Below are 19,654 nucleotides of genomic sequence, written 5' to 3' on the forward strand. Positions count from 1 at the left end.
AATGTTTTTTTCTTCTAGCAAAAACTTATATCCCATTAGCTCATGAACCTCTTGCGCTGTATATCCAAAGTAATCACCAATGCTGGTATACAGATCCCACAATCTAGCGTTCTGTTCTACGGAACGGTCAGAAGAGCGCTCCTTGATTAGCACCTGCCAATTCTTCTCTGGGTGATCCTCCAGTAGATCGTTTAGTTTCGCTATTAGCACTGGCAAGTTTTGCTCTGTGATATTGAATGGCTTGTGCTTTAACATCGTTTAAATTCTCGCTCCGAAATATAAATTTTGCATTGTTATATGGAATTATCCACAATTCGTATTGCACTTTTCCGTAAACCATTGTTTTACATATAGAAAAGCTAACTATGTCCCCTAAACATTCTAGGTAGTAGTCATTCTTCTTATTCCACTTCATGAAGTCCTTCTATTTCATGCTGCAATGCAATGTCATCAATGATTCTATCTATCATCTCACTAAGCCATACAGCGCCACCAAGTTTCTTATACATTACCAAACGATCTGGGCGCAGTCGAATACTTGTAGTTACAGATTTCATGCCATCTGGCAATCTTGGTCTACCACGTTTATTTTTATTCACAGATGAAACTCTCCAAAGTTACTTGTGTATTTTTGTATAGCATATAGTATCTATTAAATACTTTGTTAATGTCTTCTAGCATATCGTTATGAAATGAATTACTTACTTCATCAGGATCAAATACGATATCTGCTGTAATTACTAGCCTTGCTTCTTCAAATTCTTTACTCATCATCTTGCTCCAATTTAATTTTTCCTATGTATCCTGATATAAAACTTCCATATTTTTGAGAAGACAATTCAATCTCACCATCATAGCATTCATACACATACAAATACCGTGGCTCTTTATGCTGTGGTTTAATGCGGTATGTGTCATCTTCATACCAAAGAGTATGACTTGTGCAATTACGCCATTCGTTTATATCATCATCAAAATATTCAATCTCTGCACCATCCGCCCATGCTTTTATTTCTTTATGCCATTTATGTTTCATATTTATCCTTTCACCGCTGGAAAATTTGGACTACCACGTAATTTAAAACTATATCCCCACTTAATCTTTCCACTCTTACGACCTAAACTTGCTGCCTGACTAGCATTAAGCGCACGTGGGTACTTAGGAATATCTACCGACAATCTATGTAACTTCTCTCTTGATATACCTAGTTCACGTGATAACGATGCCCTTGTGTATGCTTTAGTGTCTAGTAGATTATTAGCCATGTCTATGTAGTATTGATCATTCATCGTAATCACCAATACTGACAGTAGTAACATTACCTTTTGTCAAAGATATTTGACATTTTTGCGGCTTATCAAAATTAAGCATAAGCAAGCAGATAATTAATCCACCAGCAAATATCCCTTTAATAAAATCATCCATCTCATCTCCTTTTATGTATTACATTATATCATATATTCAATAGTTGCAATACCTATACTCTTCCTTCTTTGCGATCAATCGCAGCTAGAATTTCAAATCTAGATTTACCTGACGTATAAACACCAAGTGCTGCAGCTTTCTTTAGTACTAAAGTGTCATCATTGCGCCATCCAAATGTTTCTTTTTGGACTTTAGGCTGTTCTCTTTGTCTTCTAACCCAGTTTCTCCATGTAGCTAACCAATCTAATTTAACGCCATCAGCTCCTGCCTTTGATACCCAATAGTCTTTAAACTCTTCAGCAATGAACTCTGGATTCAAGTCTGGTCTTTCTTGTTTACAGAAATCAATAAACTCTGCTGTGGGTTGCCAATCTTTTGGCAATCGAGTGCCTTTATTAATTGGTTTATGGTTATTGGTTATTGGTTTATGGTTAGCATTGCCTTCGGATTGCGTTCGTAATGCGTTCGCATTTTGTAAGTCTTTGTTTTTATTCCATCTTGCTTCAGCGCTAGCCTTTGCCTTCAAACTCTTACCATGATAAGCAAGAATTTCTTTATCGCAACGTGATTGAATATATCCATCTTTTGTTTTTTCAAAGAAGTCAGCTAATACGTTTTTAACCGCTTGCACTTCATCTGCATTGCGAGCGCATACCAAACGTATAAGTTTAGCTTCATCTAAAGGTAATGGTTGTTCAGATATATAGTAAAGATCTAGGAGCTGGCGATATGCACCATGCTCTAGTATTGAAAGGTGAGTTGTATCTTTACGATAGTCACCTATGTGATGCTGATAGTAATACATAGATTTACCCCATAAAAAAAGGGCTACACCTACGCTCTCATCTTTTTTAAGGATGTTGGTGGAACGGTCTTAGTAACCGCCAGAGCGTATGTGTAACCCCACTAAGTTAATTGCCACCACGCAATCTTTCGTAAGACTATAACAGAATGCATTAGTTCAATCAAGTGATTTTTACATCTATATTGTGGATAAGTTTCATTAGCCTATATTTCAGCTTGAATACATCGGTGATCATGCCTTTTGTGTCTTCCACAATTTCTTGCTTATTTACTGTGTCGTAATATGCGAAATCCGCAATATATTTAATAGCTCGTTCAGTCTTGCCATTAATCACCAGTTTGGGGATCAACTCAAACGATACCTGTAAACGTAAATTTTCAATTAATTTACCTTTTTCATACAGTTTTAATTGAGAATATCGTGCTGCTTCTTTCCTAGATGCAAATTTAATTCCGTCTAACTCTGTGATTTTATTACGATATTTATTTTGTTTATACATATTTGCCTGTTAATTTAAAAAATTAATTAAATACTGGTAAAAAAGTGTTGCATTTATAAATAATGAGAGTAGAATGGTTTCCGTAGTGCAGATATTAACACAAAGGAGATGATGATGTTTGATTACAACGCACAATTTGAAACACCAGAATATAAAGCAAAACAAGCAGAGTTCATGAAGCGTTATCGTGAAGAAGAAGATGCTAAAGCTAAAAAGATCCGTGACGAGTTTAATAAACGTGTAGAACTACTTAAATTAGCTAATGCAGAACTTAAAGCAGAAAATGATGCAGCAGAAGCAAAGTTGTTTAAACGTATTTACGATGAAAACTATGATCGTTTTATTGCTAAAGGTTACACAGAAGAATTAGCAGATGCATTGGCTAAATCAGTATGCCAATATGAAGACAACAAACGTAACGGTTACTCAAACGAATAGGAAAAATGATGATTGACTTTTTGATTCTTTTCGGTATCGTAGCACTTGCAATATCAATAATTTTTGTAGTTACGGAAATGTTAGCAAAATACTTTGATTGGGAATGAAATGGGAAGACCTTACAATAAATCGTTTCAACGTAAGTTAAGCAAAAAGGAGAAAAGCGATGTGCCAGCAACAGTTCCAAAAAGAGGTGATGGATCAAATTAAACAAGAAGAAGAGTTTGACTTTCCAGATGATGAAGTAGTATGCATTTACTGTGGAAGTCCTAAAGGTAGTAATGTTAGTTGTTGTGGTGAATCACACTTTGATGAATGGAGATATGTAAATGAGTAATTTTAAAGAATTAAGCAAGATCAATGTTAACGAACATACGGAAAAGAAAAATGGTCTTACTTATTTATCATGGGCATGGGCTGTAGATCAATTACTACAAAATGATCCAACAGCTACTTGGACTTATGGTCAGCCTGTAGCGTTTGGCGATACACTCATGGTGTTCTGTTCTGTTACGGCTTTCAATAAAACAATGACAGCGCAGTTGCCAGTAATCGACTTTCGCAACAAAGCCATCTCTAATCCAGATGCAATGGCAGTTAACACAGCAATGCAACGCTGCCTAGCTAAAGCAATTGCATTACACGGTATCGGACTTTATATCTATGCTGGTGAAGACTTGCCAGAAGAGGATAAAGTACAAGCACCTAAAAAAGTAACGCCAACAGCAGGTGCTGGTGATGATTTACCAGAAGATGTGAAACAATACATTACAGATGAAGCAATAGAAATTATTGCAGACATAGAGATGGGAAATGTAGAAGCTGCATTTGATCGTCTTAATGAAGCATCAAAAGATGGAACTAACGAAATAAACAACGATTACAAAGTATTTGCATGGTCATTGCTTCCATCAAATGTTAGAACTGCAATTACAAAACACATTAAGTCATTGAAAGGTTAATCATGTATGCGTTGATTAAAGATTTTAGAATGTTGTCTGCGCCACCAACAGATGCGCTTGTCAAGCGTGAAGAGGAAATAAAGCGTATAATTGAACAACTTGGACATAAGTACCGCTTGAGTAGACCTATGCCAAAAATTACTAAGGATAAACAATGAATCAATTAAATTTTGTAGGTAACATTGGTAACGATGCAGAAGTTCGCTACACACCAGATCAAAAGGCTATTACATCATGGTCAGTAGCATTACGCTCTGGATTCGGTAAATCAGAAAAGACTAACTGGGTACGTTGCACAATGTTTGGTGAGCGTGGCATTAAACTTTCAGAGTATCTCAAGAAAGGTACGCAAGTTGCGGTGTCTGGTGAAGTATCACTAAACGAGTACACAAACAAGCAAGGTGAGAATAAAGCCAGCTTAGAATGTAACGTGAGCAATTTAACGCTTGTCGGTAAACGTGATGCGTTAAGTGAACCAAAAGAATCATCAAAGGCAAATGCATATCAGCCACAACCTATTGATGAAATTGAATCGGATATTCCGTTCTAAAAGAATTGGGTGGTAGCATTTTTATTGATTTTGCTTTCATTGCTTGAATTCGCATTTTAATAACCGCTATCACCCAACCAATACTCGGAGAAAGTATGAAGCCTACAGCACGTAGAGATAAGATGATGCAGACAGATCAAAATAGACTAAAAGTCTATACTCTGTGCAATGAAAAGATGTATACGTATAAAGAGATGGAAGAAGCAACAGGATTTACGTTCTATCAAACAAAGTTATATATGAATGAAATGAGCGAGCAAGGTTATCTAGAAAAGACTAAACACTACAACACAAAAACAAAAGCATTCTTTATTAAATTTAAAGCAACAGAAAAACAATTTAAGCCAAAGACAATTGAGCAAGTAGAAAAGATTATTTCTGATATGCTTGGATGCAGTCCAGAAAAATTTGGTAAAGGTAAATATGACGAATTAATTGCAAATAATCCTAACTTAAGAAAAGTTCAATTATTTGATGAAAAAGGACACGACTATTTCTTGCATGGTCAGAAAAATAAAGTAAATCGTGGCATCGGAAGCACTTGGAGCTTATATGATTCAGCAAGTGGATTTGATTCCTAAATTCGGATCTAAGAATCGCTCTATAGCAAGAGTTTTTAGTGTGTCTAATGGTGAGATAAGGGAAGTGCTAGAAAAACTCAATACGTCACCAGCAAAGAGCGTTGCTTACGATTCTGGTAGATGTTTAGGTACAATTTACAAGATAAAACGCAATTATGCGCTAATTAATGGTGAACTTTATAGGAGAATTGACGATGGCAACGAATGATATTACTGGGGATAATCTTATTTCACGTACTTTGACACCAGAAGGTGAAGAATCATTTGACCGTATCTTTGGTGTAAAGAAAAAAACTAACGGTGGATGGACACCACCACCACTTTATTCAGAAGACTTTCAGTCAGAGCAACGTGATACCGCTATTGCCCAGAATGGTAATGATGGGGATCACTACGATAAAGTGTAAACCATAGTTAACAATGAGCCGCATTTGTTTAGGATACGGCTCATTTATTTACTTACTTATTCATTACGTACATAGTTACTTCAAAGCCAAAACGCATTTCAGTTGCAGATGGTTTAGTCCACATGGTTAGCTCCTAATATTTTATAAGCAAAATTGCTTGTATGTAATATTAAGCTAATTATTAAAGACAACCATCGGTAAAATCATTAAATTTATTGGAGAAAATAATGAAACCAGTAGTTAATACTGATGAAAATATACCAGAAAAAATGTTTAATGCATTATGTCTATTAGAAACATATTGCGTTGCAAATGGCAAAAGTGAAATTACTGAAGAAGAAGCAAAGAACTTTTTAAAAAATCTGTATAGCGAAAAGTTTGCAAATAGATTTAAAAAAGAATATTTATATCAATAGCCAAGTTTTTTAAGTAGATCTGTAGTAATAATGCCTGCATATGGTTTCATTTGCAGCGCTCTAATATCTTGTTGAGATGGTGTTCTTGGATTCATAATTCCACGTGCTTCTACAGCATTAGGTAATAATTCAAATGCCATGACATCTTTGTCTAGCAATCCTAACCCTTGACCAGCAACGCCTTTTGGATATGCTTTGTGACCAGATGACTGAATCATAGGGAGATCTGCAAAAATCTGTCCAATATTTTGTAGGCCAGTTTCTGGTGCTAATAATTGATTTGGATCGGATACAGCAAGACGAGCTTCACCAATACTTAATCCACCTTCATTACGATATTTTGTATCAAGCATATTCTTTAATGCTTTACGTGTTTTATCTGGAGCATTACGGAATTGATCAATACCCTCTTCAGATCCAACACCTTTAAAGTTAGGAATAAAATCTTTAATATCTTTATTTACTGATCTTTGTGCAGATTTAGTCATGTTGTTGCTCATATAACGCAGCATAGTTTCGCCAGTCATATTTGCAAAATCACCGCCAGTAGGTGCCATGCGCCACGGCATATAAAGTGGATCTTTACCAGTAATCTCTTTTAACATCTGTGCTTGCTTAATAATTTGACCAGCAGGAGCTTTTGCAGATGCCCATACTTGATCTGGATTATTAAACATATAGTTTTGACCACCTTGTAAGTCAACTCCAACTGGAACATCATTTATAGAATGAAGCATACCAACATTAGTACGATCAGACATTGATGTAAGGAATGGATATCCTTCATAATTTGCTAATGATACTTTTGGAATTTGAATTTCTGGTACATCTACTTTTGTAGTAAGTTTGTTAAGTTTTTCTTGCTCAAGTTTTCTTGGATCAAATCTTTGATCAAAACCAATATCTCCTATTTTAGTTGATTTCATTATTCCAAGTGGAGCAATACCAAGTGCAAAATCCATAGCTTCTTTTTGCGTCATAGGTTTAACTGGCTGTGGAGTATTAATTTCTTCCCAACGCTTTTTTGCTGCAGCAGTTAATGTACCTTCGGTAGCATTAAATGGAAAATTAGCCCAATTGAAATTAATATCTGCCATAATAAATCCTAATAGTTATATCTTTCTTTTAAAAACTTAATGCTAACAGCCATCTCGTCAAAAGCTCCATCGTGAACGTCATGTAGGACATAGAATCCACGCCAATGCTTGTTGCCTTGAGCGCCCAAATATCCTTCATCATGCTCATAAAAACTTCCAGAAATAATTGCTGTAATTTCGTGACCGTCTGCACGATGGCCATAAGCGATTTGTCTGCCCTGCTGGTGACCTGCAAAACAGCTCATGTGTTTCTTTGTGAGAAGCGCCTGTGCTGTTGTAACTGGTCTACCCATAACGCCACTAGTGAAATAATGACTATAGGCAATCCCATCAATAACAACAACATCCAAAAACTTATGCACTTCCCAATCTTGATAAGGTAACTCATCTGTAGAGATCAATCCTTCTAGTTTACGGTCTTCTTCAATTACACGATTGATTCTATTTTCGTGGTTACCAAGTGTCATAACCATTCTTGGCTTGTAAATCTTTTCTTTATTCTTGCGTTGCCTTGCTTGTAATTCAAACAATGGCACTAGAAGCGCATCCATTGCTTCCCTAGCAGCCCAAAGATCCTTTGTATAACTCCTACCCTCAAATGACTTCATCCCCCTGTCATATGAGCTTAAACTTTCCATGTCTGCAAAATCGCCCAAGCAAATTATTGTGTCTGGGCGCTTCTGAACTATGAACTTACCTAAACACTTTAAATACGTAAAATCGTTTCCGTCTTTAGCCTGTACGTCAGGTATCACCAAGTGGGTGATAGGTTTTTTGGTTTCCATGATCCCTCAATTATGAGTTGAAAAGTGCGGCTTCGTCTTTTCTACGATTATCCAATCCCTTCAAGACCTTACCACCAGCTTTATTATACTTGAGTAAGCTGTCAATAGCCGTTTTTTTATCTCCACGCAAAAGCGCTTGACGGAGTGTTGAGCGCTGAAGTGTACCAAGACCAAGATTAAAGCTAAAGCTAACCAAAGCATCAAATTCGCCCTGTGTGAGTTGTATAGGAATAAAACGCTCGATCCCTCGCTCAAATCGTACGACATCCTTAGCCAATAATGTGTCAACTTCTTCTTTGCTCCATGTGCGATTGTCTTGTGGTTTTAGTGGGTATGACTTACGTGCAGCCATGCCTTCTTTGCTTGAAGGAATCCGTGCTTGATCGTCATATAAGACATGGCCAACGCCAATTGTCCAAAGGTTAGCAGGGCATTGATAAGGTTTGTATCGAACGCCCTCATGATGCTTCAGCATTTCAAGTAGTTTTTTACTTGCCTTCACGATGTTTCTCCCATTGACGGCTACCAAAGTAGAAGCCAATGATTGAACTTACAATCGCCATCTCATCGTCAGAAAATACTAGGCCAAGTGCTGTTTCAAAGTTAACACCAGTATAGATAGCCCAGATTAATCCAGCTACGTCTACAAATACTAGAAGGCCAACAAAAGTGAATGCGATGTAAGGGCGAACTCTAGCATTCAAGTCTACCGTTGCTTGTGATGCCTTATCCATCATTTTCATGTCATGGTTATATAATGCCTCACGCTCTTGAGCATAAGTTTGCATTTCAATTTCATCTAACTTAATAGCTTCAATCTTTTCTTGTGAAGCGAAACCAGCTTGCGCCATTTGCATTTCACGCTCTGTTTGAAGTTTAGCCATAGCCATCTCATGCTTCTGATCTCCCTTTTGTTGGAAGAATTGCAATAATGATGGTAACGCTGATGAACCGATACCAAGTAGACCTGAAAGAATAGATAACATATTATTTCCTATATATCACTTTTTTTGATTTAATTACCTAACGGATTTGTCGTTGCTCGTTGTAGTGCCTTCATGCGAGCCTCTAAACCTTCTTTAGTTGCCTTTAGCTCTTCACGACTACTTTTAATTTCTTCACGAACGCTAGACAATGCTGCACCTACTTCTCTTTGTGTACCTTTAGCCTCCGCTTTAGCTTCCATCGCTTCACCTTTAGCTGTAGATGCTTTTTCTGATACTGCAACTAATTGGTTGCTAGTTGCGACCATGCCATCTTTAACAGAATTAAGAGAAGTTTTAGTACCTTCCAACTCAAGTTTAAGACGATTAATTTCATTCTTTAGCTCCTCATCGTTATAAGGCGCATAGTTATCAGCTAATTCAGTAATCTGGTTGTACTTCGTAATGACGGCGTAAATCGTTCCACCGCTTGCTGCTAATATCGAAAACACCAGTAGCGCTGCTTTGAGAGATAATTTCGGTAATGAATTCTTGATTTCCTCTAATTCCATCTGGTAACTCCTGTGAATATTCGAGTGCTATTTCTAGCTGTTGTTGTTGAAATTTAATCGGAGAATTAATTATCTCCAAAGACATAACAACACCGAATCCATTTACCAGCTCTTTACCTTTTGGTACGTCAGGTGCTTTTGGTTGTTCAGTTTGTTTCTCTTCTTGTTTTACTGGAGTAGAACTTTCTTGCTTTACTTCAGTTTTTGTTTCTGTTTTAACTTCAGTTGTAGTAGTTTCAGTAACAGTCGGCAACGATTCTACTGGTGCTACTGGTTGTTCTATTGGCGTTACAGTCACAGTTGGATTTATTGGACTGATAGGGCTGACAGGATTTGTCGCATTTGTCATCGACTTTACGCAACTGTTCGCTGTTTCTACCCAAGCTCCAAAAGTAGGTTGACCGTACGGGTCTGGGCATGATGAAACACGTTGCTCCGTTATAGATCCAGTATACCCATCTTGACACGCTACTTGCCTTTGTTCAGTAGTTGTGTGACAAGTTGGCGGATCTGGGCTACAGTTGTTTGAAGTAGTGATCCAATCTGTGTAGCTGCCACTTTGACAATAGTAAGTGCGGCTTTGATTGATGATTCCAGAATAGTGTACAGGGCAAGCAATACTTTGGACTTCTGTGCGATCAGAGCAAACTGGAATGACAGGCTGGTCAAACTGTCTGCAAATAGGGTCTGCGTTGCGGTAAGGACACCAATAATCTTTGACAGCAAGCGTTGGATCAATGTCGTGACAAACAAGATTAGAGATGTAACCTTCTTGTGTAGGTGTGTAAGAACAGTACCAAGCATAAGCATTACTCCAAGTTAGTAGAAACAGACAAAGGCATAACAAACGTCTTACCATATAGATCCTCATACCACTCTGGGTGAAGTTTATACCATGCTTGACGAGCTGCATCACCTACCGCACCACCAATAGGACATGGAGAACCTGACATTTCCATTGCTGACCAGATAGAACGATCAGCAGAGCAAGCTAATGATACTGCTGCAACTTTCAATCCAGAATCGTGTAAGAATTTAGACCACTTTAGCTTTACACAGTTTTGATCTAGAAGCACAGTACCAGCAGAAATAGAGAAAACGCCAGTATTAGCTCCCCCAGCAACAGGAACAGCACAAACGTCTTGACTGAATGCTGACATTGATGGCGCAATTGCGCTTGGTACTGGCTGTCCGTCATATTTGATTGTTGTCGTATCCGCATAAGAAACTCCAATAGCAAGAAGACCGCCAATAATTAAGCCGATTAAAAATAAAAATAGTCTACGAATCATATGCTGGTCTTTCATTAATTTGAATTGCTAAATCACCATTATCATCTAGAAAAATACAGACTTCATCTCCACCTTCTATAACAATAACAAGTTCACCATCAAAAACACCAACACCTTCAATAGTTTTACCTGTCATATGCTCAAAGTATTGTTGAAGCGTACCTCTAAGTTTAGTAACTGACATATTCAATTACTCCCTCACGAACAAGTTCTCTTGCATACTCTTGGTCTTCAGTATCTAAACATACATCGCAAGTAGTATCATCGCCTTCTACATTCATAATGAATGCTTTACCGCACTTATCACATAATGCTATGCGATTAATAAGGGATTGTTTCAAAGTTTAATGTTCCAACCGTGAGCAGCAGCCCAAATATAGAATAATGCAGCAAGACCAAGTGATGCGATGCCTTTTAAAGTTAGCTTTCCTAGCGTAGTAAATTGTTTATCTAGCCACTCTGAAATTGCTTCTTTGATTGCTTCTTTATGCAGCTCTTTTTGCTCTTCTGGTGTCATATTATTGTCCTGTCATTAATGCTTGTAGGTTGCCTAATAAACCGCCATAAGTTGCTGGATTTTGGAATGCGCCAGTCTTTGGTTTATTTTGTTTCAGTAAATCTAAAATGCGAGATTGTTCTACAGAATTTGGAGTAAATAGTTGACGTTGCATAATTTCTGCTACGTCTGGAGTAATGCCGCCAGCACGTGCAGCTCCACGTCTAGCAATATTCATTGCAGCGCCAGTTATGTTTCCTTGAATCAAATCACGTGCCATACCTACGTCTTCTGTAAGCATTGAACGTTCTTGAGTTTCAGAACCTCTACGTACTTTATTAAATGTTTTTAATAGTTCATTTTGTGCATCAACTTGACGTACAAAATCATTATATTGACCTTGACTATCAAATGCATAGCGTAATGATGCCTTTTGACGGTCAGATTTGAATACTAGACGAGCAGGATCGCCGCCTTTGAATTTTGACATTTTATCACGGATGTCTGAAATCATGCCAACACGGAATGATTCCTTTTCTGCAGGTGTCATTTTCTTGAGTTTTGCCACCATTTCTGATGTTTCCATTTTCATGTAGTCAATACCTTCAGAATATGCAGATTTAATACGTGCAAAGTCAGCAAATTTTTCATTAGCCTTCGCATAGTCTTTATTATAGTATTTGATTAAGTCATTGAATTCACGCTTAACTTTAGCAACATCAGCGCCATAACCTGTCATCTTACCTGTAACAGCATCTGTATTCTTTTCAATAACATCATCAAGACCTTTTTTAATTTCATGCAATATTTGTGTGCTAATAAATTGAGCATTACGAATCTGATCTAGTGATGGTAGTTTTTGTCCATATACGTCAGCACGTTTTACTGCTTCATCATATGCTTTAGCAAATACATCACGATCAGCATACTTCCTAAATGGAACTGCAGTTACATCTTTAGTATATGCTTCTGGATATGCTTTCTTTGCTGCAGATTCTTGTGCAGTAGCAATGTCATTAATGTAATCAAATCCAAACTTTCCTTCAGATTTAACGCCAGATTTTTGTTCAAGTCCTTTTACTAAACTATTAGCAAGATCTTGTTGACGTGATTCTAAAAATTGAGCTGTTTGTGTTTTGCTTTACTTGGAACAATATAAGATGCATATCCTGCACCACGTAAATTTTCGCCAATGTCTGCAATAACTGGATCAGGAACTCCAAGTCTGCGATATTCATCAAGCATAGATTTAACTTGATCTGGAGTTAGATTTTCTTTGTCTAGATATTCTTGAAGTTTACGGGTAGCAACCTTGTTTGCATTTGAAAAACCAGTTGCATCGATAATGTTACTAATTAATTTTCCACCAAGATTAATAGCAGTAGGAGCAACACCACCAATTACAGCTCCAGTAGCACCATAGCCAGCGGCTGAAGCTGGAATATCACTAACCTCTGGAGCTACACCAGCACCAGTAGCTGCTCCAGTAATAGCGCCAGCTTTAGCGCCAGTTTTAGCAATCTCAAAAGCGCCTTTACCAGCCTTGTATGCGCCACCTAAAACTCCAGCAGGAACTACTAGACCTCCAGCAATATCTAAAGCTGTTTGTGATACTGGATAATCTTTACCAAATTGTGCTTGTTGCGCACGTAGGCGGTCACGAATTGTTTTGTACTCTTCTTCTGAAAATGGCGCTGTCAAACCAGCTTCAAGCTCTTCGCCAAATCCCATTGTAATGCCTTGTAGTGCAGCACGTGCAGCTTCAGCAGCTCCACTATATGGTGTTGTTTTTGGCGCTCCTACTGGAAGTCTTTCTGCAGTTACAGGAACTGTTGGAGCGTTTACTTGATAGCCATCTGAAGTTCGAGTAATTGTTTCATCTTGCAATACTGGATCGTTTCCCCATCCCATATTATTCCCCTTTTACTCTACGAGTATTAGTGTTGGCATCTAAATAAACAGCACCTTTTGGCAATTTATCATATTGTTGTTTTGTAAAGATGACAGGTTCAAATTTTGGAACTGGAATTTGTTCAGCAGCAGGATAACCACGATCTTCTGTCAACCCACCAGATTTTCTACGTGAACTAACAATTTGATTTTGCATTGAAACTGCTTGAGCATTAATGTCACGAATTTTTTGCAATGAGCGAACAACATCTTGTGTGCTTCTTGCGTTTGTAAGCTCATTTGCTGCACGTACAGCATCACCTTCAGTTTGAGTACCTTTGTTAAGGCGCAATGTATCATTAACAAGTTTTGTTTTAAACTGTTGGAAATCATTGTAAGCAAGAACTTCTGGATCAGTTGAACCAGCAGCAGATGATACTGACAAAGCAACATTTTTAGCTGGGCTAAAATCTAATTTATTTGAGATAATAGACTTGATTTGTGCATCTACTTGATTAGCCAATTGTGCAGATTCATAAGCAGTAGCAATATTTTCGCCTTCCATCTTAAGAGCGCCAGCAGGTAATGTTTTAACATTCTTTTGATCTGCAAGTTGTTGACGTAAGGCAAGGTTACCTTCAGCAATCTGGCGATTAAACTCTGCTTGTGAAATTTGATTATTAGCAAGTTGCTGACGCAATTCAAATTGACGATCTGCTTCTAATTTACGTGCTGCTGCAGTATCTGTTCTGCTAATATATGATTCTTCTGCTTTTGCCAAGTCTGCGATACGTTTATCTGCAGTTTCGGCATCGATAGTACCGTTTGCATATGATGTGGCATACTGTGATGCCAACTTCTTCACTTGTGGGCTTGTTGATGTTTCAATCCAAGTCGTAAATGGATTTTCAGTTGTGCCAGTTTGTAGCATACCAGCTTTACGTAATGCAGGAACGAGTTCTGCAGAAGTTTTAAGAGTGGCCAATGGATCACTAGATACAGCCATCATCTTTTGCAATGTATCAAAGTCAATCTCCCTACGAGCAGGAGTTACAACACGCTCGATTGGTTCTTTTTGAACTGCTTGTAAACCATATTCTGGAGCTACAGCGCCTTCTGCAGTTGGTCTAGGAATAAAATATGTACCTTGATCGACTTGCTCTGTTACTGCAGGAATGTTTCTAATCAAGCTAGGTGCTAGAGCTTTCATTGTTTGCTGTTCACGCAATTTCTGTGCTTGCAATGCACGTTCTAATTGCATTTGCTCAATCTTTGCTCTTGTTTGATAGTCTTCAAGTGCTTGGCCATAAACACCTTGAGCGCCTTGAATGCCAGCTTGTGCAGATCCTGCTAAAATGCGGCCTAAACCAAGATTTTGGTTTTTAGGCATAGCAAGATAACCAATCAATGCATTAGCTAAACCAGTACCAATTGAACGTTTACGTAAGTCTTCTGTAGCTTGAGTGCCAAGAAGACCTTCCATGTATGATGGTGGAGTAGCACCTAAAGCGCTACCCAATAAATTTAAAAAGTCTGCCATGATATTTTCCTAAATCAATGATATGCGTCTACGTTCTGGCTGTTTGATTGCTTTAATCAACTCCATTACATCTGTGCCTTGTGGTGCTTGTCCACGTTGTACGTTACCACCATGAGCTTGCGGATATTGAGTTGGTTTATTGAATGCATTGTATACACTAGTAGCACCAGATAGATTTTGGACATTTGCATATGGACTTACTTTATCCCACAAAGATTCTTCTGGAATGCCAACATTATTAATAATTTCATTGCCGCCAAAGTAGGGTGTTTGCTCTGCGGTTGCGCCAATATTTTTTACTGGAATAAAATTTGTATTTCCAATTAAACCTTGATCAATATATGATTCACCAGCATTTAATACATCATCATACATACCAGTATATGGATTAAATGATTGAGCAGCAGTAGGAACTGCAGTTGATGCTGCCATATAGTTTCCAGCCATTTGCTCTGGAAGAAATCCAGCAACAGGATTTACAGACCCATAACCAAATCCTGCTCCAATACTCTCGGCAGAAAGTGGTGCTGCTGAACTTGCAATAGATCCAGATGTAGATGCGGCTATATTAGGCACAGAAGTTTTTGCAGCTTCGGCAGCTCCACCAGCCCATGAACCTGCTGGCAATCCACCCAAAAGACCACCTGTAGCACCACCAAGTGCAGCGCCCTTAATTGGATCATTTCCTGTCAATAAAGAACCTAAAGCTCCTATACCAGCTCCCCACAATAATGGTGCTAATGCGAACATATTAAGCTCCTTTTAATTTGCCAACAACATAGCAAATAGGTTCGATGATTGCACGATAGATACGGCCTAGTGTGTCACGTTTACCACCACGCATTTGCTTCCAAATATCTTTAGTGCGATGACGAGCAATATGCTCTGCAACTTTACGTACGACTTTGCGTACGATATTATTATCTTTCTTATAAGCAAACATAACAACTGGCAAGAATATTGCATGATAGCCTTTTTCATAAGCTGGATGCATAGTTGCTGAATGTTTAAGCCAGATAGCTTGACGGAATGAACCGAATCCATATGAATAGTTCATTGCTGTACAAATAATCTTGCCGCCACCAGATTGTGTAGTTGTTGATACAGAACCTTGTGGAGCGCCATAAACGCTTGACAAGTATGTTTGTAGTTTTGCGTAAGGTTTATTTTGTTCAAAGTTAAACTTATCAATATCAGCTTGCAATGCAGTTTTAGCATAGTCTTCTTGAGCTTGGCCAACTTGAAGTAATTTATTGATGTCGCCATAATCAGCTTCTGCAAGTGAAGGCGCACGTGCTGCTGCTGCTTCTTGGATAGCACGTTCATTAGCATAGTTATTATATGCAAGTTCGCCATACTTATTAGCAAGTGTATTCGCCATAGTTGTTGCTGCACGATTTTGAATATCTGCACTTACGTTTGAACCATATCGGCCAGCACGTGATGCATCAGATTGTGCTTTTGTGATTGCATCCATATAATTTTGCGTTGCTGCCTGCGATGCACCAGCTAATGCTTGATTAAAATATGGATTGTTTTTAAGATATGCGCCACTAACAACATCACCTTGTTGTGTTTGAGCGCTAGTTAGAAGTGGATTACCAGCTAAAGCACGATTTTGAGCTGCAGTCAAAGCAGAAGTAGTTGCTGCTGATGGACTTACGTATGTTTGACCACCATAATACTGTGGAGTTTCTGTTTGATATAGCTTTTGTGCTTCTGTCAGGCCATACGAAATATATGGCTTAAGCATAGGATCAATGCCAGTTTGTTGCGTTGATGATCCACCACCGCCGCCGCCTTTAAATCGTTTATTTTGATCAGCCCATGCATTTGCATTGCCATGTAAAATTGGATTGTATCTCATAGCTTTCGCTCCACTAAAATATATCTGTTTTCAAAGCCATACAATCTTTTCCACAGTCTGGCTACAGATTCATATGCAGCACCTTGTACTTTTGTGCCGCCGTTTGCTTTAACCCATTCCAAGAATTGATTCCATCCGTCTTTACAGGTCTTACCACCAATTGCTGTGATAAATGCTACCCTGTCATTTGGATAGTTGATCCATTCAATTGTGAATGAACATTTAATACTCATGTCTTCATTTGCCGTTACAAGTAATGTCTGTCTACCTTCAACAAGCATTACTTTTAACTGCTCTAGATCATATTCACCGCCAGAATGCTTCATCGCATCACCTAGCATCTTTTCGACTTTATCCCAAGTCTGTTGAATATGTGTGTTTTGTACTAAGTAAAGTTGTGTCATTAACCTACCACAATATAACGATATGTCTTGCCTGATGTGTCATTAGCAAAATGGCTTAATGTAGCTTGACCTTGTTGTTGCGAGCTAATGTAAACATTGTCCATAGATAATGGTGCAATATATTGAACTGTTACAATTGCAGCAGGAATAGCAGGTCTAGGAATTACTGTATCAGCAGGATGACTTTCAAGTCCTACCAAAGTGCTTGATGTTGTCCCAGCAATTTCAATATAATCACCAGCAGATAAAGTTAAAAATATATTAACAGTACCGATTACATAACTCCAATCAGTAGCACTTTTTCGAGCTGGCAAATCAAACCTACTTGCACTTCTTGCTACATCTGTACCATTATGTCTGAACCAGACATCAGCATATTGTGCTACGTTATCTTTATTTACTAGCTGCAAAGAGAACTGTACGTTGTATGTACCAGAATTTCTTACATAAATACGACTAGTATTAGTAGTATCCCTATAAACGCCATTGCTTGATTCAGTAGTATCATAAATTACAACCGCAGTAGATCCAACACTTGGTGCTGTTTGATCTGTATTATTAGAGAAAGATCCATAAGGAGCAGAATCTAATTCTGCAGCATCTGATGTAGGTATGAGTGCTATATATGAGCTATATCCAATACGCTCATCATAAATAGTAGTGGTGGTAGCCCATCCAGTATTGAGAGTTACATTACCAACATTATTTGATTTTCCATCAACAAGGTTATTTACAACCTCTGAAATCTCACGTGGTTGCGCTCCAGAAGGATTTAACTTGCGATATTGCTGATTGACAATTGTCATCGTGTGCCTTGTTGCGTTAACTCAACATCAACGGCCAAGATATTAGACCACCTAGCGCCAGTTGGTTTTACTGAAATGTTATGATATTTACCACCGCTTCTCAATGATACACGATTTTCGCTGTCGGCTGCAATATAATTTCCATAATCTACTACTTGATTCAATAGGTTACGTGATTTTATTGCGACATCAGCTGAACCATTGTCTACAATAGGTCGTGCAAGCGTAACTACTGAAGTTGCTTCACTTCCAAAAGAGCCTGTAGCAATTTGAGCGCTTGAAGGTTGCCCAGTAAATGTAACTATTTTGCCACCAACAGCTCCAGCAAATAATGTTTTACCGCCAGAATATAATCCAGAATCCATAGATGTTGTCATTGTATCTAGTGTAAAGCCTGCTGCTGCGGCTGCTGCAAGGTCAATAGCACTACCTGTGCCACTTCCTGCACCTGTAGCTGTAAATCTTACGCCTACTGTGTTTTGTGAAGCGCCAATCAATGTGAAGTCTGTAGTTCCAACCTCTGCGATTGTGTATTCTTTGGTTGACATAAATGAACCAGCATTAACTTTGTAGTTAATATCAAGACCTTCTAGTGTTGTGCCAGCAGAAGCACTTGTAGCTACGATTTGAGCATCAGTTTCACCATAAGACCACTTCTGTACTTGCCAGTTGTAAATCATCAATCCACGTTTGGCAAACGTAGTTTCAAAGTTCCATACAACAATCTTACGGAATGGATCAACTGTAGCTGACATATTGCTTAATTTAGCAGGGTTTGCGTTAGCCCAGAACCAGCGATCAACTTTCTCGTTTCCAATCGGTGTTACTGTCTGTCCATCGCAAGCATAGAAACCTTCTTCACCTAAAAAGTAAGTAGTATTTCCGTATTTAGTAACAGAGTTACCTTCAATGCAACCTAACCCTTTAGCAATCGTGTCAAATTGAAAGAAGTATGGTGAGCCAATGTATGTCATGCGAATAATTGCACGATCCATTAGAATCAGACCAAACTCGCCACCAGTAATTCCGTGAATATTGCCGCCATCAGGAATTAATTGGAAATCTGACTGACTTGATCCGCCAGAAGTCCAGTTAGTTTCGTCATTAATGTCTGACCATTGAACTTTATTAGCGTTAGTTCCTGAATCTAGATTTGCTGCAACGACAAAGTCACGCACAATTGTTACATATTCAGCTACTGGAGCTGATGCAGCCAAATCATCAAATAAAGAACTTGATCCTAGTGTATACGCCTGTAGTTTATCTTTATTATTAGCAGCAATAATTGTATTTCCAAACTGTACAAAGTTCCATTTTTCTACGTTTGTATATCCACCTGACTTTGATACGTCATCCATACTCAAGTCAGATGAGTCAAACTTGAATAGTTTAGTAGAGCCACCAGCAAAAATATTTGTAGTAGATGAAAAACGACCAGCAAATACATTATTTAATGTTTCACTAGCTACAGAAGAATAATCTACAGCTAAAGGGAACGGATTGTAACCAATTGCAGCAGGCACCACGTTATATGCAGTAGACAGATTTTCAACAACAGAAGGCTGATCTGGAGTCCATTCTGTAAATGTAATTCTTTGAGTAGCCATATTATCCTTTACGTTGTTCTACCGTGTACTCTGCCTTGTACAGCATAAGTTACATAAGATATACCATCAATTGCGTTACCACCTGTACCACCTAAACCGCCATAACCACCAGTATCACCATCTTGACCTAATGTAGAGCCATATGTCGTATATTGACTAGAGTCTGGAGCGTTACCAGCACCGTTTACATGACCATAACCGGTAGTTCCGCCATAAGTTAATGTACCGTTCGTTGCGTTACCACTTCCAGGAGCAAGACCAACAATACGACCAGCGCCACCAGCACCACGA

The 19,654-nt window shown here is 38.3% G+C and overlaps 2 protein-coding genes across 2 annotated transcripts; both read right to left on the bottom strand.

Moving 5' to 3' along the window:
- Positions 1-7,976: 7,976 nt before the first annotated feature.
- LOC138361374 (lysozyme RrrD-like) lies at positions 7,977-8,318 on the bottom strand. Its single transcript, XM_069320731.1, has one exon. It carries the CDS (start codon positions 8,316-8,318, stop codon positions 7,977-7,979), a length of 342 nt encoding a protein of 113 aa, XP_069176832.1.
- Positions 8,319-13,161: 4,843 nt separating this feature from the next.
- Positions 13,162-14,622, bottom strand: LOC138361375 (uncharacterized). Its single transcript, XM_069320732.1, has one exon. It carries the CDS (start codon positions 14,620-14,622, stop codon positions 13,162-13,164), a length of 1,461 nt encoding a protein of 486 aa, XP_069176833.1.
- Between the last annotated feature and the right edge of the window lie 5,032 nt (positions 14,623-19,654).

This window comes from Procambarus clarkii, unplaced genomic scaffold (assembly GCF_040958095.1).
Source record: "Procambarus clarkii isolate CNS0578487 unplaced genomic scaffold, FALCON_Pclarkii_2.0 HiC_scaffold_331, whole genome shotgun sequence".
NCBI lineage: Eukaryota > Metazoa > Arthropoda > Malacostraca > Decapoda > Cambaridae > Procambarus > Procambarus clarkii.